Source organism: Corythoichthys intestinalis, chromosome 3 (genome assembly GCF_030265065.1).
Source record: "Corythoichthys intestinalis isolate RoL2023-P3 chromosome 3, ASM3026506v1, whole genome shotgun sequence".
Taxonomy (NCBI): domain Eukaryota; kingdom Metazoa; phylum Chordata; class Actinopteri; order Syngnathiformes; family Syngnathidae; genus Corythoichthys; species Corythoichthys intestinalis.
Genome location: NC_080397.1, coordinates 58288774 through 58308152, shown reverse-complemented (window position 1 = coordinate 58308152; position 19379 = coordinate 58288774). Strand labels below are relative to the sequence as shown.

The 19379-nt window shown below is 39.8% G+C and overlaps 1 protein-coding gene across 1 annotated transcript in view; it reads right to left on the bottom strand.

Annotated features, from left to right (window-relative positions):
* LOC130913180 (coronin-1C-A-like) overlaps positions 1-2922 on the bottom strand; it is a 75590-nt gene extending 72668 nt beyond the window's left edge. The window contains exon 1 of the mRNA XM_057831561.1: positions 1539-2922. Coding sequence (XP_057687544.1) covers positions 1539-2916 — 1378 coding nt within the window. The 5' untranslated portion in view covers positions 2917-2922. The remainder of the gene's footprint in view (positions 1-1538) is intronic.
* Positions 2923-19379: the final 16457 nt, after the last annotated feature.

Genomic DNA, 19379 nt, shown 5'->3' with positions numbered 1-19379 from the left:
TAATTTATTAAAAATGTGTCACGTTAAAATACTTAGCGCAACTAATGTATGCGCTGCACGACCCTCTCACTCATTGTCGCGCTCATTCTTTAATGACGCCGTTTTACCTATATAGAGAGATAAAAGGCAGCGCAAAAAGAGTAGAGTGAATTTTGGCAGCCTTTGGAGCCTTGCTTCAATTGGCTAAAGCCTTGAAATCCTCTCCCTATGATTAAAAATATCATGGGAAGCAATGTGGGGAAGCAAGGTGGCAATTGTTCTTTGTCTTAACACTAGGGGTGTCAAACGATTAAAATTTTTAATCGAGTTAATTACAACTCAAAAATTAAATAATCCTAATTAATCGCAATTAATCGCAATTCAAACCATCTATAAAATATGCCATATTTTTCTGTAAATTATTGTTGGAATGGAAAGATAAGACTGAGATGGATATATACATTCAACATACGGTACATAAGTACTGTAGAAAATAAAAGATAATAACTAGTACAAGTTATAGAAATTTTATATTAAAACCCCTCTTCACGTTTTCGTTTAATAAAATTTGTAAAATTTTCAAACAAAAAATAAACTAGTAGCCCGCCATTGCTGATGTCAATAATTACATTACAATTAGAATTACAATTAATTCTCATGGGTGCTGAAACCCAAAAAATCACTCGCACCCAAGCGCCAGCAGAGGGCGATAAAACTCCAAAAACCACAAGTAACAAGTGGCCATGACACTGTGCTGTCATTTTAATCTGTTTGAGCAGGGCATGTGCGTTAATTGCGTCAAATATTTTAACACGATTAATTTAAAAAATGAATTACTGCCTGTTAACGCGATAATTTTGACAGCCCTACTTAACACCTAAAGTTATTTCCCAAAGCAGAGAAGATATATCAATTGGTACCACTACGCACAGTCATGGTTGCACTTCCCATCGTGCATTTGGGCAGAACAGTTAAATGGCTACAGTATCATTTACTGAAAGCTCAACCAATACACTAGATGGCAATATTTACTCATAATATACAAAGTCACATTTATCCTTTAAGAATTACAAGTCTTTCTAAGCGTGGATCCCTCTCACAGAAAGAATGTTAATAATGTAAATTCCATCTTGAGAATTTATTGTCATAATAAACAAATACAGTACTTATGTACTGTATGTTGAATGTATACAGTACATTCGTCCAAGTTTTATTCATTTTTTTCTTAATGCATTGCCAAAATGTATATGATCGGGGAAAATTATCGGGAATGATTGGAATTGAATCGGGAGCAAAAAAAAAAGCAATCGGATCGGGAAATATCGGGATCGGCAGATACACAAACTAAAACAATCGGGATCGGATCGGGAGCAAAAAAACATGATCGGAACAACCCTAGTTATATTACCACGTTACTGAAAAAATAACACCGTTATTCCCAACACTGGTGCTTAACACCCAACCCACCAGATCCGTTACTGTAATGTAATTCCATTCTATCATGTCTGTCTGTCGCACATACACATTTTATTCATCTGCTCCATTTGTGAAGGCCTTACCTTTTCTGATGGTCGGCTTCCTCTCGAGTGCTTTGTCCGGGGATTTTTGACGCGAGTCAAAGGTGGCTTTCATCTGCGCTACCTTCACCGATTGACCTTGCTCGTCGCATTTGACCCCAGTAGGCTTGGCCCAATCCTGGTGCAGACGCTTCTCGTGCAGCTGTATGTTTTCCTTTATGAGATCAGAGACCTGCCTAGACCTGGCAGCGTCGGGGGATATTTCTCGGAGTAAAATGCTATCGTCCCTTTCTTTGGCGGATTTTCGTTCATGCTGATTATGCGTTTCAGTTTCTTTGTTTGTCGCGGGAAGCTCTTGCCACGTGAGGCTTTCGTCCATCTTGCAAATTGAGTTACAATCCTCATCTGTTCTGGGAAGAACAAATTCTGAATCTTCCTTTTGGCTCAACCCGTAGAATTGCATGGCCTCCTCGCTGATCATACACTTGACTTCACATGATTCTCTTTCATTTAAAGCATTAGATTCTAAAGTGTTCAAAGTAGCTAGATTCGGAGCGATTGTCTTGTTGTCAAGTGCCTTTGTTGATTTCTTTACTTTATCACTTTTGGAAATTTTGGATTTTTTGTTAACGTGAGCAGCGGGACCCGCTACTTCAAAGTCACCTTGCGTGGCTTTGATTGTAGAAGACGTTAAAATGCTCCGGGTCAAATATTCTGGTGCGTTCCTTTCTTCGGCGGCGATCGCACCAATTGTGGTCAAATCCAGCTCCATGTCCATGTCATCGGTTTCCATGTCCTTTATTTTCTCAAGAGCTGGACACGTCTCCTTCCGGTTTCTCATCAGCAGCTTCTCCAAGATAAAACCGGGATCAGTGGCTGATGGATTGGTGGCGTCGTACGATTCCACTTGTAAAGAGTTTGAATCCCATGAAGGTCCACTTTTCACATATAGCTCATGTTTGTTTTGGTTACCCTCGCCTTGGTCCTCCATTTTGGAAGAGGCGTCAAACTCCTCTCCACTTTTCTCTACGGTCTTATTTGTATTGAACAGGCTGTTTACTTGAGGTCGTTCTTTGGTCGTTACGCTACCTTTTGGTTTTTCGGCTGGTGGTACTAAGGTGGCGGCCCTGCCTCCTTCTCCTATACCATTTCCTTGGTTGACCTCGCCTAGAGCAAAAGCTCTCCCCCAAAAGTTGATGTATTTCTCAATGAAAGGTGTTTCTGGCTCCCGGTTGTGGCTCAAATTTTCCGTGTCTGGCACCAGTGTATTACTTTTTTCTTCTGTGTTGCCAACCTCCTCTTCACAGGCACTTCCTGCCTTCATGACATCATCGTGGCTGTCTAACTGGCTACTGTTAGAGTCCGAGTCTTCCAGTTGGTCAGTTTGTTCTTCTTCTAATTTTTCCTGGGTCTGTCCCATACTGGTCTACGGAGAAAGGTATGGCGTTAACCTTACAAAAATAAAACACCAGCTACAAAATTACTTATTAGGGCTGTCAAACTATTAAAAATTTTAATCAAGTTAATCACAGCTTAAACATTAATTAATCGTAATTAATCGCAATTCAAACCATCTCTAAAATACGCCATATTTTTCTGTAAATTAATGTTGGAATGGAAAGATAAGACAAGACAGATATATACATTCAACATACTGTACATAAGTACTGTATTTGTTTATTATAGGGCTGTCAAAATTATCACGTTAACGGGCGGTAATTATTTTTTTAATCAATCATGTTAAAATATTTGACGCAATTAACGCACTAATGCCCCGCTCAAACAGATTAAAATGACAGCACAGTGAAATGTGTACTTGAGTTTTTCAGAGTTTTGGCGCCCTCTGCTGGCGCTTGGGTGCGACTGATTTTATAGGCTTCAGTACCCATGACCATTGTGTAAGTAGTTATTGACATCAACAATGGTGGGCTACTAGTTTATTTTTTGATTGAAAATTTTACAAATTTTATTTAAACGAAAACATGAAGAGGGGTTTTAATATAAAAATTTCTATAACTTGTACTAACATTTATCTTTTAAGAACTACAAGTCTTTCTATCCATGGATCGCTTTAACAGAATGTTAATAATAGTAATGCCATCTTGTTGTTTTATTGTTGTAATAAAGAAATACAGTACTTATGTACCGTATGTTGAATGGATATATCCATCTGGTGTCTTATCTTTCCATTCCAACAATAATATACAGAAAAATATAGCATATTTTATAGATGGTTTGAATTGCGATTAATTGCGATTAATTACGATTAATTAATTTTTAAGCTGTAATTAACTCGATTAAAAATTTTAATCGTTTGACACCCCTAGTTAAAATACTTGACGCAATTAACGCACATGCCCCGCTCAAAAAGATTAAAATGAAAGCACAGTGTCGTGTTCACGAGTTTTGTCAACCTCTGCTGGAGCTTGGGTGCGACTGATTTTATGGGTTTCAGCACCATGAGAATTGTGTAATTATTGACATCAACAATGGCGAACTACTAGTTTATTTTTTGATTGAAAATTTTACAAATTTTATTCAAACGAAAACATTAAGAGGGGTTTTAATATAAAATTTCTATAACTTGTACTAACATTTATCTTTTAAGAACTACAAGTCTTTCTATCCATGGATCGCTTTAACAGAATGTTAACGTTAATGCCATCTTGTTGATTTATTGTTATAATAAACAAATACAGTACTTATGTACCGTATGTTGTATATATCCGTCTCGTGTCTTTTCTTTCCATTCCAACAATAATTTACAGAAAAATATGGCATATTTTAGAGGTGGTTTGAATTGCGATTAATTACGATTAATTAATTTTTAAGTTGTGATTAACTCAATTAAAAATTTGAAACGTTTGACAGCCCTAGTTTATTATAACAATAAATCCATAAGATGGCATTAACATTATTCATTCTTTCTGTTAAAGGAATCCACGGATAGAAAGACATGTAATTCTTAAAAGATACATGTGAGTTTGTATGTGACTAAAGAGTTAATCACAGCTTAAAAATTAATTAATCGTAATGAATAGCAATTCAAACCATCTCTAACATATGCCATATTTTTCTGTAAATTATTGTTGGAATGGAAAGATAAGACAAAATGGATATATACATTCAACATACTGTACATAAGTACTGTATTTGTTTATTATAGGGGCTGTCAAAATTATCGCGTTGACGGGCGGTAATTAATTTTTTAGATTAATAACGTTAAAATATTTGACGCAATTAACGCACATGCCCCGCTCAAACAGATTAAAATGAAAGCACAGTGTCGTGTCCACTTGTTACTTGTGTTTTTTGGAGTTTTGTCGCCCTCTGCTGGCGCTTGGGTGCGACTGATTTTATGGGTTTCAGCACCATGAGAATTGTGTAATTATTGACATGAACAATGGCGGGCTACTAGTTTATTTTTTGATTGAAAATTTTACAAATTTTATTAAAACGAAAACATTAAGAGGGGTTTTAATATAAAATTACTATAACTTACTAACATTTATCTTTTAAGAACTACAAGTCTTTCTATCCATGGATCGCTTTAACAGAATGTTAATGTTAATGCCATCTTGTTGATCTATTGTTATAATAAACAAATACAGTACTTATGTACAGTATGTTGACTGTAAATATCGGGTCTTGTGTCTTATCTTTCCATTCCAACAATAATTTACAGAAAAATATGGCATATTTTATAGATGGTTTGATTTGCGATTAATTACGATTAATTAATTTTTAAGCTGTGATTAACTCGATTAAAAATTTGAATCGTTTGACATCCCTTGTTTATTATACCAATAAATCCACAAGATGGCATTAACATTATTCACATTATTTCTGTGAAAGGAATCCACTGGATAGAAGGACTTGTAATTCTTAAAAGATAAATGTGAGTGTATTTGTTGAGCTAAACGAAATGTTTGAATAGAGTTTGCCCAAATGCATGATGGGAAGTTGGGCAACCATGACTGTCAGTGGTTGCTGTAAATGGTATGTCTTCTCTGCGTTGTGTACAATACAGGGTGTTATGAAATATACACTATACGCATTAAATATTTTAACGTGATTGATTTTAAAAAATTAATTACCACCCGTTAATACGATAAATTTGACAGCCCTATTATTTATATCATCTTTTTGAGTCATTGTGACACTATAACTGTGTGGTATGGTGGGAATGGAGACATATGTCACATAACGCAAGACACTTATCATTTCAGCAGTCATGCTTTTTGTCTCAATGTTGCTAGTTGTTGTGGCGTAGCTTTTTTTTTCCAAATACAAAATAAGTGCCTTTAAAGGAACACTAGGTAACTTGGTTGAATTTTTCTTTTTTTAATTTATTTTTTTTTAACCTGTCCTGTTCAGCTGTTTGACACGGACATGGAAGTCTAAGTGTCCGGTTGGTCTGAACAGTTTTAATGTTTCACATTGAAAGTATAACATACTCCCATTGTGATCATTCAACATAGCTCGTTTATTATGACAAAGCAGCAAACAGGGAGGAGTTATGGGGGGAACAGAAGACAAGAAAAGAAAGAAATGAAACACAAACAACAACGAGAAACACATTGAACGCCTACACTAGCTATGAATATGTTGGTGCTATCGTCAGCTAGATGTATTTCCGGTTGACACCATGTGGGGGCCTGTTGACCAGGGAAAGAAGGGGAGGGGGGTGGGGAAGTCTAAAAGATAAGTGATTGGGAGGGGTGGAGTGTACACTTGGGGGTGGGTGGGAAGAGCCAGCGTAGCCAATCCCTCCTCCCGCAGCCCACCAAAGTCACTCCACCGGGATCCAAGCACCCCCATCAACCGGCCCTAACTGATGGGAAGAGGGGATGCACCACCAACCCTATGCCCAACTCTACCCCCGTCCACCCACCCGGCCCACGAACCACAGCCGCAGCCCGAGCGGGTTGCCCATCAGCGAAGACAATCGACATCCCTGCCGCCGTGTGACATGATCAGGGCTAGTTTTGTGTGATTTGTCGCTTCAAAAAGCGAAAATAAGACTTTGAGACGTGACTCGGTTCAAGTTAGCATGTCGGCTTGCTGTCACGCCTCCTGGTTTGTTTACATTCTCCGAAGCCGGGGCAGGGAAATGGCAAAAGCCGGACTAACTCTGGTGGCATAAAGTATCGTTCGGGAGGTGCCAAGAAGTTGACAGTTTTGACCATTATGGAGTAATTTTGCCATGTCCTACTGAATAAATGCATTTTAATATTTCATATTCCATTTAGCACAAGACTGTTATTTGTCATGACCATACCATTTATTTAGCAATTGGGGAAAAATACTTGGATAAAAACAATATCCTGTAAAAATATTGTAGTAGATACAGTAGATTGAAACAATGATATTTTGCTGCTCTCTTTGTCGCATTTTCCTCGTTCTGAATAATTCATCCTCAATGGGCCGAATTCTAAATCAGATGAACTCATGACCCTGCCGACGTCATCCTCCATTTGGGGACGCTACAGCGCTATGAAGAGCGCTATAATGGCAGGCGTAGCTAAACGGCAGATTAAAAGACTAATTTCTCGTCATCTGCGCTTTGCCAAATTGTTGTATGGTCATCTCATCTCAAAATATATTATAATCTCAATCATCTCAAAATATGATTCGAATTCACATTAAATTATGCTATTTAAGACTTTTTTTATCCTGTCATACGCACAGTGTCGTAAAATCCTGATCTACCGGTTGACTTCAGATGGATTAAAGGACATTTCTGTTTCCAGTGGCTGTTTGAAGGATGAATAAAACAAGGTAATGAATCCAGTTGTGGCTAAACAATAGCATATGACGGTTAGCAACCGTGTGGTTTAGCGTGGCTAAACGCCCACCACCCCACCAGAACTCAAAAGCGCTGAAAAAAAAAAAAAAAACGGTAGCATTTTATAGCATTTAAGCTAGCGGACTGCTGTGCAAGCTAGCCAATTTTTCTTCTGTTGTACTTCGATCCTCATATTTTTTTTAAATATCTTTAAAATATCTTTTTAGGTGAAGCTCAGGTATATTAATTTATTTTTATATGCATTAATTGCTCTTGTGAAATGAAAGTGAAATTCTGCTTGGTTTGAAAAAACAATCCGTTTTGTTTTCGCATTTAATGCTTTTTTGAAAATGCATTTTTTTTGTCTCCTCGGACAAAACTTTTTGTCTCTTGATGCTCTGCCATTTTTGCAGAGTTTGTTCGAACGCGTTAGCATCGGCTTAATTTATTGAAGAAAAAAAAAATAGAAACAGCAAACGAGACACACGTCGTAAAGTCGAAATCACGTAAGTCCAATACGTCGTAACCCGGGGACTACCTGTATTTAAATTCATAAAGTGGTATGAAAAAGTAGCTGAACCTTTCGGAGTTCAAAATTACAGAGTTAAAATCACAATCAAATGTAATCTGATCTTTGTCAAAATCACACAGATGAAAAAACTGCTTTAACTAAAACCAACCAAACATTTATAGGTTTTAGTATTTTAATGAGGATAGCATGTAAACAATGACAGAAGGGAGAAAAATAAGTCAATCAACCCCTGCCTAAGGAGACTTAAAGAGCAATTGAAACCAATTTTTACCAAACAATTTGAGTCAGGTGTGTGTCCAATCACTGATGAGTGGTTCAAAGCTGCCCTGTCCACTATAAAACACACACCTGGTAAGAATTGTCTTGATGAGAAGCATTGTTTGATGTGCATCATGGCTCGGATCAAGGATTGTTGATTTGTATAAAGCTGGGAGGATACAAAAACAATTGTAAAAGTCTGGATGTTCATCAATCGACAGTCAGAGAAGTTGTCTACAAATGAAGAGAGTTTGGCACTGTTGCTTCTCTCCCAAGGAGAGGCTGTCCACCAAAGATGACGTCAAAAGTTCAGCGCAGAATACTCAGAGAGGTAAAAAAGAAGCCTAGAGTGTCTGCTAAAGACTTACAGAAATCACTAGCATAGTCCAATATCTATGTGCACACATCAATTATATGTAAAACTATGGCCAAGAATGGTATTCATGGGAGGACTCCACGGGGGAAGCCACTGCTGTCTAAAAAAACATTGTTGCTCATTTAATGTTTGCAAAAAGGCACTTGGACACTCCACTGAAATTTTGGCCAATATTTTTGAACTGATGAAACCAAAGTTGAATTGTTTGGGGGTAACACACAACGCCATGTGTGGAAGAAAAATGGAACAGCTCACCAACATCAACACTTCAACCCCACCGTGAAGCATAGTGGAGGGAGCATCATGATTTGGGGCTGTTTTGCTTCCTCAGGGCCTGGACAACTTGCAATCATTCATGGAAGAATGAATTTAAAAGTTTATCAGGATGTTTTGCAGGAAAACCTGTGGACGTCTGTCAGACAGTTGAAGCTAAAAAGAGGATGAATGCTGCAACAAGAAAATGATCCAAAACACAGAAGTGAATCAATTTCAGAATGGTTTCAGAAGAACAAAATACACGTTCTGGAGTGGCCAAGTCAAAGTCCAGACTTGAACCCCATTGAGATGCTGTGTCATGACCTAAAGACAGCGATTCATGTCAGACATCACAGGAATATGACAGAACTACAGCAGTTTTGTGGAGAAGAATGGGCCAAGATTTGTCTTGATCGATGTGCCAGACCGATCTGCAACTACAGGAAGTGTCTGGTTGAAGGTATCTCTGCCAAAGGGGGCGGGAACAAAATATTAAATGTGATGGTTCACTTACTTATTTTCCCCCTTCTGTCATTGATTGCATTTTATCCTCATTAAAATATGAAAAACTATAAATGTTTGGGTGGTTTTAGTTAAAGCAGACTGTTTTTTTCATCTGTGTGATTTTGACAAATCTCAGATCACATTTGATGGTGATTTTATGCAGAAATTAGAGAAAAAAGAAAAGATTGGACTGGAAAACAATTCTGGTTATTAACCTTTATGTTAAATATAACAGAATGCAGAAAATGATCACGGATGACACTGCAGTAAAAATAATGTGTAATGACAATGTGTAATGTAATGACAGGATTGTCAACATCACAGTCTGCACAATTGAAATTGCGTGAGGAGAAAATCACGCCGTAAACAATTCATCGTCACACGGTGGCCATTTTTGTGGAAGCTATGAATCACAGCATCTTTATTACAATAACTGCTGTTGTAAAACTTCTGTTGGGTATTCATGCACTTGCAGTGTCAACACTAATTCAGGGTGCTCATTTCTAAGAATTGCAGTCACAAGATTTTTAAGAGCAGCTAGGCCAGCGAGGCACATTCTGCTTCTTTACCATCATTGTCAAATAAGAGATGACAACTTAACAACCAAATTATAATGTAACATTATTTTACCAGTAATACAGGCTTGAGGCCATTGTCATCTAAGACTAAAATTGTCTGTTGGTGTCTGGCTGGTTGTTTGTCGATACAGTTGTGGTCAAAAGTTTACATACACTTGTGAAGAACATAATGTCATGGCTTTCTTGAGTTTCCAGTTATTTCTACAACTCTGATTTTTCTCTGATAGAGTGATTGGAACAGATACTTCTTTGTCACAAAAAACATTCATGAAGTTCGGTTCTTTTATGACTTTATTATGGGTGAACAGAAAAATGTGATCAAATCTGCTGGGTCAAAAATATATATACAGCAGCGCTAATATTTGGTAACATGTCCCTTGGCCCTTTTCACTTCAATTAGGCGCTTTTGGTAGCCATCCACAAGCTTCTGGCAAGCTTTTGGTTGAATCTTTGACCACTCCTCTTGACAGAATTGGTGCAGTTCAGTTAAAATTGATGGCTTTCTGACATGGACTTGTTTCTTCAGCATTGTCCACAAGTTCTCAATTGGACTTTGGGAAGGCAATTCGAAAACCTTAAATCTAGCCTGATTTAGCCATTCCATTACCACTTTTGATGTGTGTTTGGGATCATTGTCCTGTTGGAACACCCAACTGCGCCCAAGACCCAATCTTCGGGCTGATGACTTTAGGTTATCTTGAAGAATTTGAAGGTAATCCTCCTTCTTCATTATCCCATTTACTCTCTGTAAAGCACCAGTTCCATTGGCAGCAAAACAGCCCCACAGCATAATACTACCACCACCGTGCTTGACGGTAGGCATGGTGTACTTGGGGTTAAAGGCCTCACCTTTTCTCCTCCAAACATATTGCTGGGCATTGTGGCCAAACAGCTCGATTTTTGTTTTGTCTGACCACAGAACTTTCCTCCAGAAGGTCTTATCTTTGTCCATGTGATCAGCAGCAAACTTCAGTCGAGCCTTAAGGTGCCGCTTTTGGAGCAAGGGCTTCCTTCTTGCACGGCAGCATCTCAGTCCATGGAGATGCAAAACGCGCTTGACTGTGGACACTGACACCTGTGTTCCAGCAGCTTCTAATTCTTGGCAGATCTGCTTTTTGGTGATTCTCGGTTGAATCTTCACCCTCCTGACCAATTTCGTCTCAGCAGCAGGTGATAGCTTGCATTTTCTTCCTGATCGTGGCGGTGACAAAACCGTGCCATGCACTTTATACTTACAAACAATTGTTTGCACAGTTGCTCTTGGGACCTGCAGCTGCTTTGAAATGGCTCCAAGTGACTTTCCTGACTTGTTCAAGTCAATGATTCGCTTTTTCAGATCCATGTATGTATATTTTTGACCCAGCAGATTTGATCACTTTTTCTGTTACCCCATAATAAAGTCATAAAAGAACAAAACTTCATGAATGTTTTTTGTGACAAAGAAGTATCTGTTCCAATCACTCTATCGGAGAAAAATCAGAGTTGTAGAAATAACTGGAAACTTAAGAGAGCCATGACAAATATGTTCTTCACAAGTGTATGTAAACTTTTGACCACAACTGTATGTGCCTTGTAATTGACTGGTGACCAGTCCTAAGTGTCCCTTGTCTCTCGTCCAGTGCCACCTGGGGCTCCAGGCCATGAGAACAAGCAGTGTAGAAAATGGTGGATAATAGTTACTTTTATAGAGCAAGTGCAGGGAAATAAATATAGAATCACTCCATTTTGAGGAAAAATCCATGGAATCATGAGAAACAAACAAAGAAATAACAATCAAAACACATCTCTAGTATTTAGTTGCACCACCTCTGGCTTTTATGACAGCTTGTAGTCTGTGAGGCATGGACTTGATGAGTGACAAACAGTATTCTTCATCAATTTGGTGAAAACTCTCTTTGATTGCAGTTGCCAGATCATCGTTGCAGGTCGGAACCTTACTGTGGAACATTTTTTTCAATTTCCACCACAGGTTTTCAATAGGGTTTAGATCTGGGCTATATGACATTGACTGGATGAGTCTGTCTCCAAGGAATGCTTGAACAGTTTTAGTTCTGTGGAATGATGCATTGTCTTCTTGGAAAATGATTTCATTATCCTTAAACATATTTTCAATTGAAGGGATAAGAAAGCTGTCTAAAATTTCAATGTAAACTTGTGCATTTATTGAAGATTTAACCACAGCCATATCCCCAGTGCCTTTGCCTGACATCTAGTCTCATATCATCAAGGGCTGAGGGAATTTTGATGTTTTCTTCAGGCAGTCATATTTGTAAATCTCCCTGGAACGGCAAAACAAAAGTTCCAGCACCCTCACCTTGTCCAATGCAGATTCTTGACTCATCACTGAAAATAACCTTCATCCAGTCATTCACAGTCCATCATTGCCTCTCATTTGCCCATTGCAGTCTTGTTCTTTTCTTTTTAAGTGTCAATGATGGTTTCCTTTTAGCTTTCCTGTATGAAAATCCCATTTCCTTTAGGCAATTTGGCACAGTTCTGTCACATTCAGCTTCCTCCAATGTGTTCTTCATTTGTCTTGTTATACATCTTCTGTTTTCAAGACGTATGGACTTCGGTAGTTTGTCATGATGTTTGGATGTCTTCCTCGGTCTACCAGTTCGCTTAACTTTAACAACATTGCCAGGCTGTTTGTACTTGGTCCAGATTTTTGATACAGCTGACTGTAAACAGCACACATCTTTGGCAACCATACGTGTAGCGTTACCTTCTTCAATAACTTTGATAATCCTCTCCTTGGTCTCAAGAGACATATCTCTTGTTGGAGCCGTGATTCTTGTGAATCCACTTGGTCCAGCAGCCCTCCAAGGTGTGATAACTGCACGGTTTTTAACTGCTGACTAACGAGCGGATCTAATCTGAGGGAGGAGCCCAATTAAGGAAAGGAAATTGACTGGGTGTGTCTGTATTTTCTACTCAAAACGGAGTGATTTCATGTATTTTTCTTCAGAATGGAGCAGGGGTCGCGTTAACCGAATATTTTCCGTCGTTGGCCGGTTTTTTAAAACGGTGACGGAAAAAACTGAAGTCCATCCGTCATTTTGACAGGTTGCAATTCACACCTCAGACCACAGGGTGGCGAGTGAGCATATTAATTAGCTATTGTCTCTCTTGATGCATGACGTCGTTGGCCTTACTCGGAAAAATGTCAAGGCAACTGAGTGTTTGCCTGGCACGGCCAGACTGTTCTCCCTGTATTTTTCAAACACTGAGAGAAAAGTCTGGGACACAGTCTCTCGAGTAGGTACAAAATCAATCGACAAATCAGATTTGTTTATTTGCGTGACGTGTTCTTCACGAGCAACGTCACTCTTGCGCGCCGAAAGTCGTCTCTACAACAACACGGATGGCGAACGGGAGAGCCGAGAATATGTTCCAATCCGCGGTAAATTCAGTTTTAAATGAGCTGAAACACATCGACACGAGTCATTGACAACAGTCTGTCTCGCGCTAGCCATGTTGAATAAACTCAGTTCTCCTCGTATGTTTACTTCCGCGCGCAAGTCCCTTGTCCTGCCCTCGTCGCTTTACTAACGGCACGTCTGCCCGTCGCTGATTGGTGCACTCCGCTGTCTGTTTGCCTCTTGTTAAGCTTGTTCGGACAGAATATTAATTAAAAATGAATTAAAACTAAATACTATTGAATATGTCATTATTATCATTTTAATCATGTGACGGGTAAAAATAGATTATGACCGGATTTTTATGACACTGTCAGTCAAAATGACAGACAACGAAAAAGTCTAGCGCAACCTCTGGAATGGAGTGATTCTATATTTACAGTGGGGAGAACAAGTATTTGATACACTGCCGATTTTGCTGGTTTTCCCACTTGCAAAGCATGTAGAGGTCTGTAATTAAGTTCTCTTCAACTGTGAGGGACGGAATCTAATACAAAATAAACAGAAAATCACATTGTATGATTTTTAAATAATAAATTTGCATTTAATTGCGTGAAATAAGTATTTGATACATCCCAAAAATCGAACTTAATATTTGGTACAGAAACCTTTGTTTGCTATTACAGATACCAAACGTTTCCTGTAGTCCTTGACAAGGTTTGCACACACTGCAGCAGGGATTTTGGCCCACTCCTCCATGCAGATCTTCTCCAGAGCCTTCAGGTTTCGGGGCTGCTGCCGGGCAACACGGACTTTCAGCTCCCTCCATAGATTTTCCATCGGGTTCAGATCTGGTGACTGGCTAGGCCACTCCAGGACCTTAAGATGCTTCTTACGGAGCCACTCTTTAGTTGCCTTGGCTGTGTGCTTTGGGTCGTTGTCATGCTGGAAGACCCAGCCACGACCCATCTTCAGGGCTCTCACTGAAGGAAGGAGGTTGTCAGCCAAGATCTGGCGATACATAGCCTCATTATTCCTCCCCTCAATACGGTGCAGTCGTCCTGTACCCTTGGCAGAGAAGCAGCCCCAAAAAATGATGTTTCCTCCTCCATGTTTCACTGTTGGGATGGTGTTCTTGGGATTGTATTCATCCTTCTTTTTCCTCCATACACGACGAGCCGAGTTCAGACCAAAAAGTTCAATTTTGGTCTCATCCGACCACATGACCTTCTCCCATTGCTCCTCTGGATCATCCAGATGGTCAGTGGCAAACTTCAGACGTGTCTGGACATGCACTGGCTTCAGCAGCGGGACCTTGCGTGCGCTGTAGGATTTTAATCCATGACGGCGTAATGTGTTTCCGATGGTTTTCTTCGAGACTGTGGTTCCAGCTCTCTTCAGGTCATTTACCAGGTCCTGCCGTGTAGTTCTGGGCTGGTCCCTCACCTTCCTCATGATCAGTGATGCCCCATGAGGTGAGATCTTGCATGGAGCCCCAGAACGAGGCAGATTGACTGTCAACTTGAACTTCTTCCATTTTCTAATAATCGCTCCAACAGTTGTTACCTTCTCACCAAGCTGCTTGCTTATTTTCCTGTAGCCCATCCCAGCCTTGTGCAGGTCTATTATTTTATCCCTGATGTCCTTACACAGCTCTTTGGTCTTGGCCATTGTGGAGAGGTTGGAGTTTGTTTGTTTGAGCATGTGAACAGGTGTCTTTTATACAGGTAACAAGTTCAAACAGGTGCAGTTACTTCCGGTAATGAGTGGAGAACAGGAGAGGTTCTTAAAGTGATCCTCTGATTTAAATACATGTAGGCTCTAATAAACCACAATTGTTCTCTTGTACTAAAATATGTTGTTAGAAACACATAAAATGTTAAATCAATGGCAATATTTTATAATATTTAGTCCATATTTTGATCGTTATTTGGCGCCATGGTTTGCGGGCTCGCAGTGATGACGTAATTGGCATCTTTCCGAAGGTGTAGCGTGTTCAACAATTGCTTATTGCTGCCTAAACTCGTGAAGTAAAATGCCACGATGTGCTGCTTTTGGATGCAATTTCCAGTCAAATGAAAAAAAGGGGAGTGAAGTGAGTGGTCAAGGTGGAATTATTATTTTTAGTGAATAAATGTGCATAAGTGGAAGCTTCTCCCCCTTTTTGGTCCCTGTATGCATGTATCCTACCCACCACGCGTTACAACTGGCGCCCGAACATTTTTTCCTGGATCCTCAGTCAAGTAAGGGTCCCATCGCGTCTGCGATAATGGTTTTGGATCTGTCCATTTATTTTCATTCGTCGGTCCCACAGCGGCTTTTCGGATCAGTCTTTTTTGTGGAATCGACGGCCTAATCGCGGCTGCGATATTTCCATGGGATCGGTCTAATTCCTGGATCTTCGAGTGAGTAAAAAAACGCTGATTTGGATTAGTATTGTGATCTTTTTTATTGACTATTCTTCGTGGGAGTTTTCCCAAAATCATACTAAATAATTAAAGCACTATGGCACGCTACAGTGACGACAGTGACTCCGACGTGGACCTTACAACAATGTTGGGAGTTCTTCAGGGAACGCGTGTTTGCGTACTGCTGAGCTCCCGAGTGAAAAGTGGTCAAGGTGGAAATATTATTTTTTGTGAATAAATGTGCATAAGTGGAAGCTTCTCCCCTTTCTGGTACTTTTATACACGTATCCTAGCTACCACGCGTTACAATGTACAAGACCTGGATTACACAAGGTGTGCTCTTTGGCCTGTACTGTATGTAAAGCACACGACAGCTCTGGATGCTAACAATCTACATAATTATATTGGGAAAACATTTGAAAATGCAATATGCTTACCTTGAATATCTGCTAATAAAACCGGAGTTCCCAAAACCCAACAGCATGCACTCTCGCTCCCAACCGGAGTTCCCAACAAGACTCTCTCGCATCACCAGTTTTGCCCAGCTTTTGTCTTATCAGGTATTTGCTGCACGCATTTTTCCCTGAAGCTCGTCTTGTGAACGACCGACAGTGCTGTCCTGCGCTTCACTTTTCAGATCTGGTTCAAATAGGAAGGGTAGAACTGACGACATGTTGGGAAAGCTAACGAGTGACAAGCTGGAATTTCGGCATTCGGGGCCAGTGACGTCACGCACTGCGACGTAACAAGAATGGCGACCTATCACTCAAAAAAACTTTACAAACTTTATTAAAACAAAAAAATTAAGAGGGCTTTTAATATCAAATTAGTATAACTCATACTAACATTTATGTTTTAAGAATTACTTGTCTTAAAAATAGAGGATCCCTTTAAAAAAAGAACTAAGAGCCGAAATATTTACTAGTTGGTAATGTATCAAATACTTATTTCATGCAGTTAAATACAAATTTATTATTTAAAAATTATACAATGTGATTTTCTGGATTTTTGTTTTAGATTCCGTCCCTCACAGTTGAAGAGAACTTATGATACAAATTACAGACCTCTACATAGCTTGCAAGTGGGAAAACCAGCAAAATCGGCAGTGTATCAAATACTTGTTCTCCCCACTGTATATTGTCCCTACCAATGTCGGGATTAAACCTACGCCCTTGGACAAATGATACTATTTACAGTGGCGGCAGAGAATTGGGAGCGCGCGAAACGTTTACGTCTTAAGGCCGAGTTATACTTCCGCGTCAGACCTACGCCGTCAAGGAAGAATCGAGTTACGACCCTACGCCGTAGCCTGACACGCACCTCTCGATTTTTCTAACCTTCGCGTCGCGTAGACGCGTAGACGTAGCGAAAACGGACTGTGATTGGTCCGCTCAGACTGTTGTTTCCGGGCGACAACACCGCCATTGTAGAATAGAATCAAACATTATTTTCTACACGCAAAAATGCACCAAGCCGACGGGAGTATCATCGAAGAGCAAGTCTCGTCAAGAAATTATTATTGTGACTGCCAAATGGCAAGGTCGGCGATCGAAAAAATAAATAAATGGAAGAACCACCGAGACGTGGGTGGTCGGAATCGAGTGGCCACACGACGCGGTGACACAGTCGGCCAAAAACTGCCAACTTTTTATCACTTTATGTCGTATTTTTGGTTGGTGCACTTCATCATTTACTGTGTACATATGTTTCAAGTATATGAAGAATAAAGCACAGATTTGGTGTCAAAAGAGTTGTTTTGATCTTTAATTTTCAATAACAGACAGTTCACACACACAATACATCATCACTGATTGAGAGTGCCTCGGTGCTTTTTATGATAACCTTAAAATCAAGCCTCCCAACGCAGTTTGGGAAGTTCCCTAGACGCCAGAAATCTGCTATGGCTTCCCACTGGCTGGTTGTAGGACACGGCAAACAAATCAGGCTGGAGGGCTTTGCAGACCTTGAACGCAGTGCTCGACGCCAGTTTGAAGCTAGCCGCCACAGCTAGCTCTCTCCACCCGAGTCTAAAACTCTCTGTGCGGCATCAAAAGTCGGCCAGACCGCCTCGAAACCGTCTTCTGCGTCGCCTGCCCGTCAACATTTGTATGTTCAATATTTATTCAGTGTTGATGAGCAGAATATTTACTTTCAAGGGTTCCATCTTGCATTGTTTATTTTTTCTCCGACTAGCGGAAGTAAACAAGCATGCCCCAAAACCGTACAAACATAACGCCACATCCCTCTAGTGGCTTGGCGGTGAATTACAGAGCAACGCGTTCCCTCACCGCAGAACTATCGAATGTCGAATGACGCCGTAGTCGCTACGCCGTCACCGCAACGACTGTGGGTGCGTAACAGAAAATAATTGAGAAGCACTGCTCTAACCCATGCACCACGGCGCACAAGTGCATGGCAAATGTTCACGCAATGTTACAAAATCTGGTACGAAGAAGTAAAACTAGAAAAAAACGAGGTGTAAACCACAGATATATTTCATTTCCTGCTTCTTGTGACCTCACTAGGTTAAAGACATGCATCTCTCAACATGATAAACCCCCTCCCTTGAACATCCTCCATCAGTGTTAACAAATGGCCTGTTGTCCTGTCTGAACCTTGAGGCTTCTCACTTGATGTCCATGTGCTTTGCAGCATCATAATAATCTACTTGAAAATATACAGAAAGTAGAATGAATACAAGTGGAAAGCTAACTAATTCTTTCCATTTTTTTTGTACATCAGCTTTCTAGGTGCAATGTCATAACCCTTGGCTCTAGTCATACCAATATATAAGATCTTAAAGATTCAATATCGGTTAGTGAAGGCTTACACTTACCAGTTGGATGCAGCAGAGTGAATCTGTGTATCTTTCCTTCGTTCGGTCTCACTGTCAGGACCGACAGTGTGTTCTTTGTTGCTTGTTCGAAGATCATCTGTCCTCCCTGAAACAGGCAAGCAATGAGTGCGTTATGTGACGGCCATGTGATGTCACGGCTCATTTGGCTAATATGCTGAGGTGAAACTTAACATTTTACCCATGCCGAGAAACCACTCCATTGACACGTTTGTCGGGATCACTTTTTCTCCTGATTTTGATAAAATTTTCCAGAGGACAGTTCCATTCAACGAGCTTTGGGGAGCCGATTTTGGTTACTTAACCCTTGCAGTAGCATTGACGGTGATAGACGTCCAGTCTTGTGGTTGTTTTCATCCTTTCTGCTAGAGATGTGGATCGGGTCCGATCACGTCATTTTCAAAGTATCGGAATCGGGAAAAAAATATCGGCCATGCCTTTTTTTAATATATGGCGGAAAACACAGACAAGACTGAAAAAGCAGTTTCTGCTCTTGCACCCCTCTTTAAAAGAAACTGCTGTATTTTAAGATAAAAAAAAACTGTTGTGTTTGATAGAACAATACGTCTATATGCTGCCAGAGCAGATTCATGGCACATGAAGCCCCCGAACTATTTTTAATTTGTCCGTTTTACCCTGAAAACCCCCGTTTACAGACGTCGCGCAACCGCTTTTGTTTCAACCCAGCCATAAAACGAAGGTAATTAATTACATTTATTATTCAAAATGTCTGTCGTTTTTAGCTTAGAATCATTCAATGATGTCTCATATTTCGGTTTAAAAAGAAAAAACACTTTAAAAAATAATTCACTCACGCATTTTAAACTTTTAAACAAATTATGTCACAATGACAAAAATGGCGTCTGTAAAAAAGTTATGGATATCGACCTCATAACTATCGCCTAATTGTAATTTTTTTGTTACTGTCGCATTTTCTCCAATATGTTAGATGATAAATAATTGATCCAAAC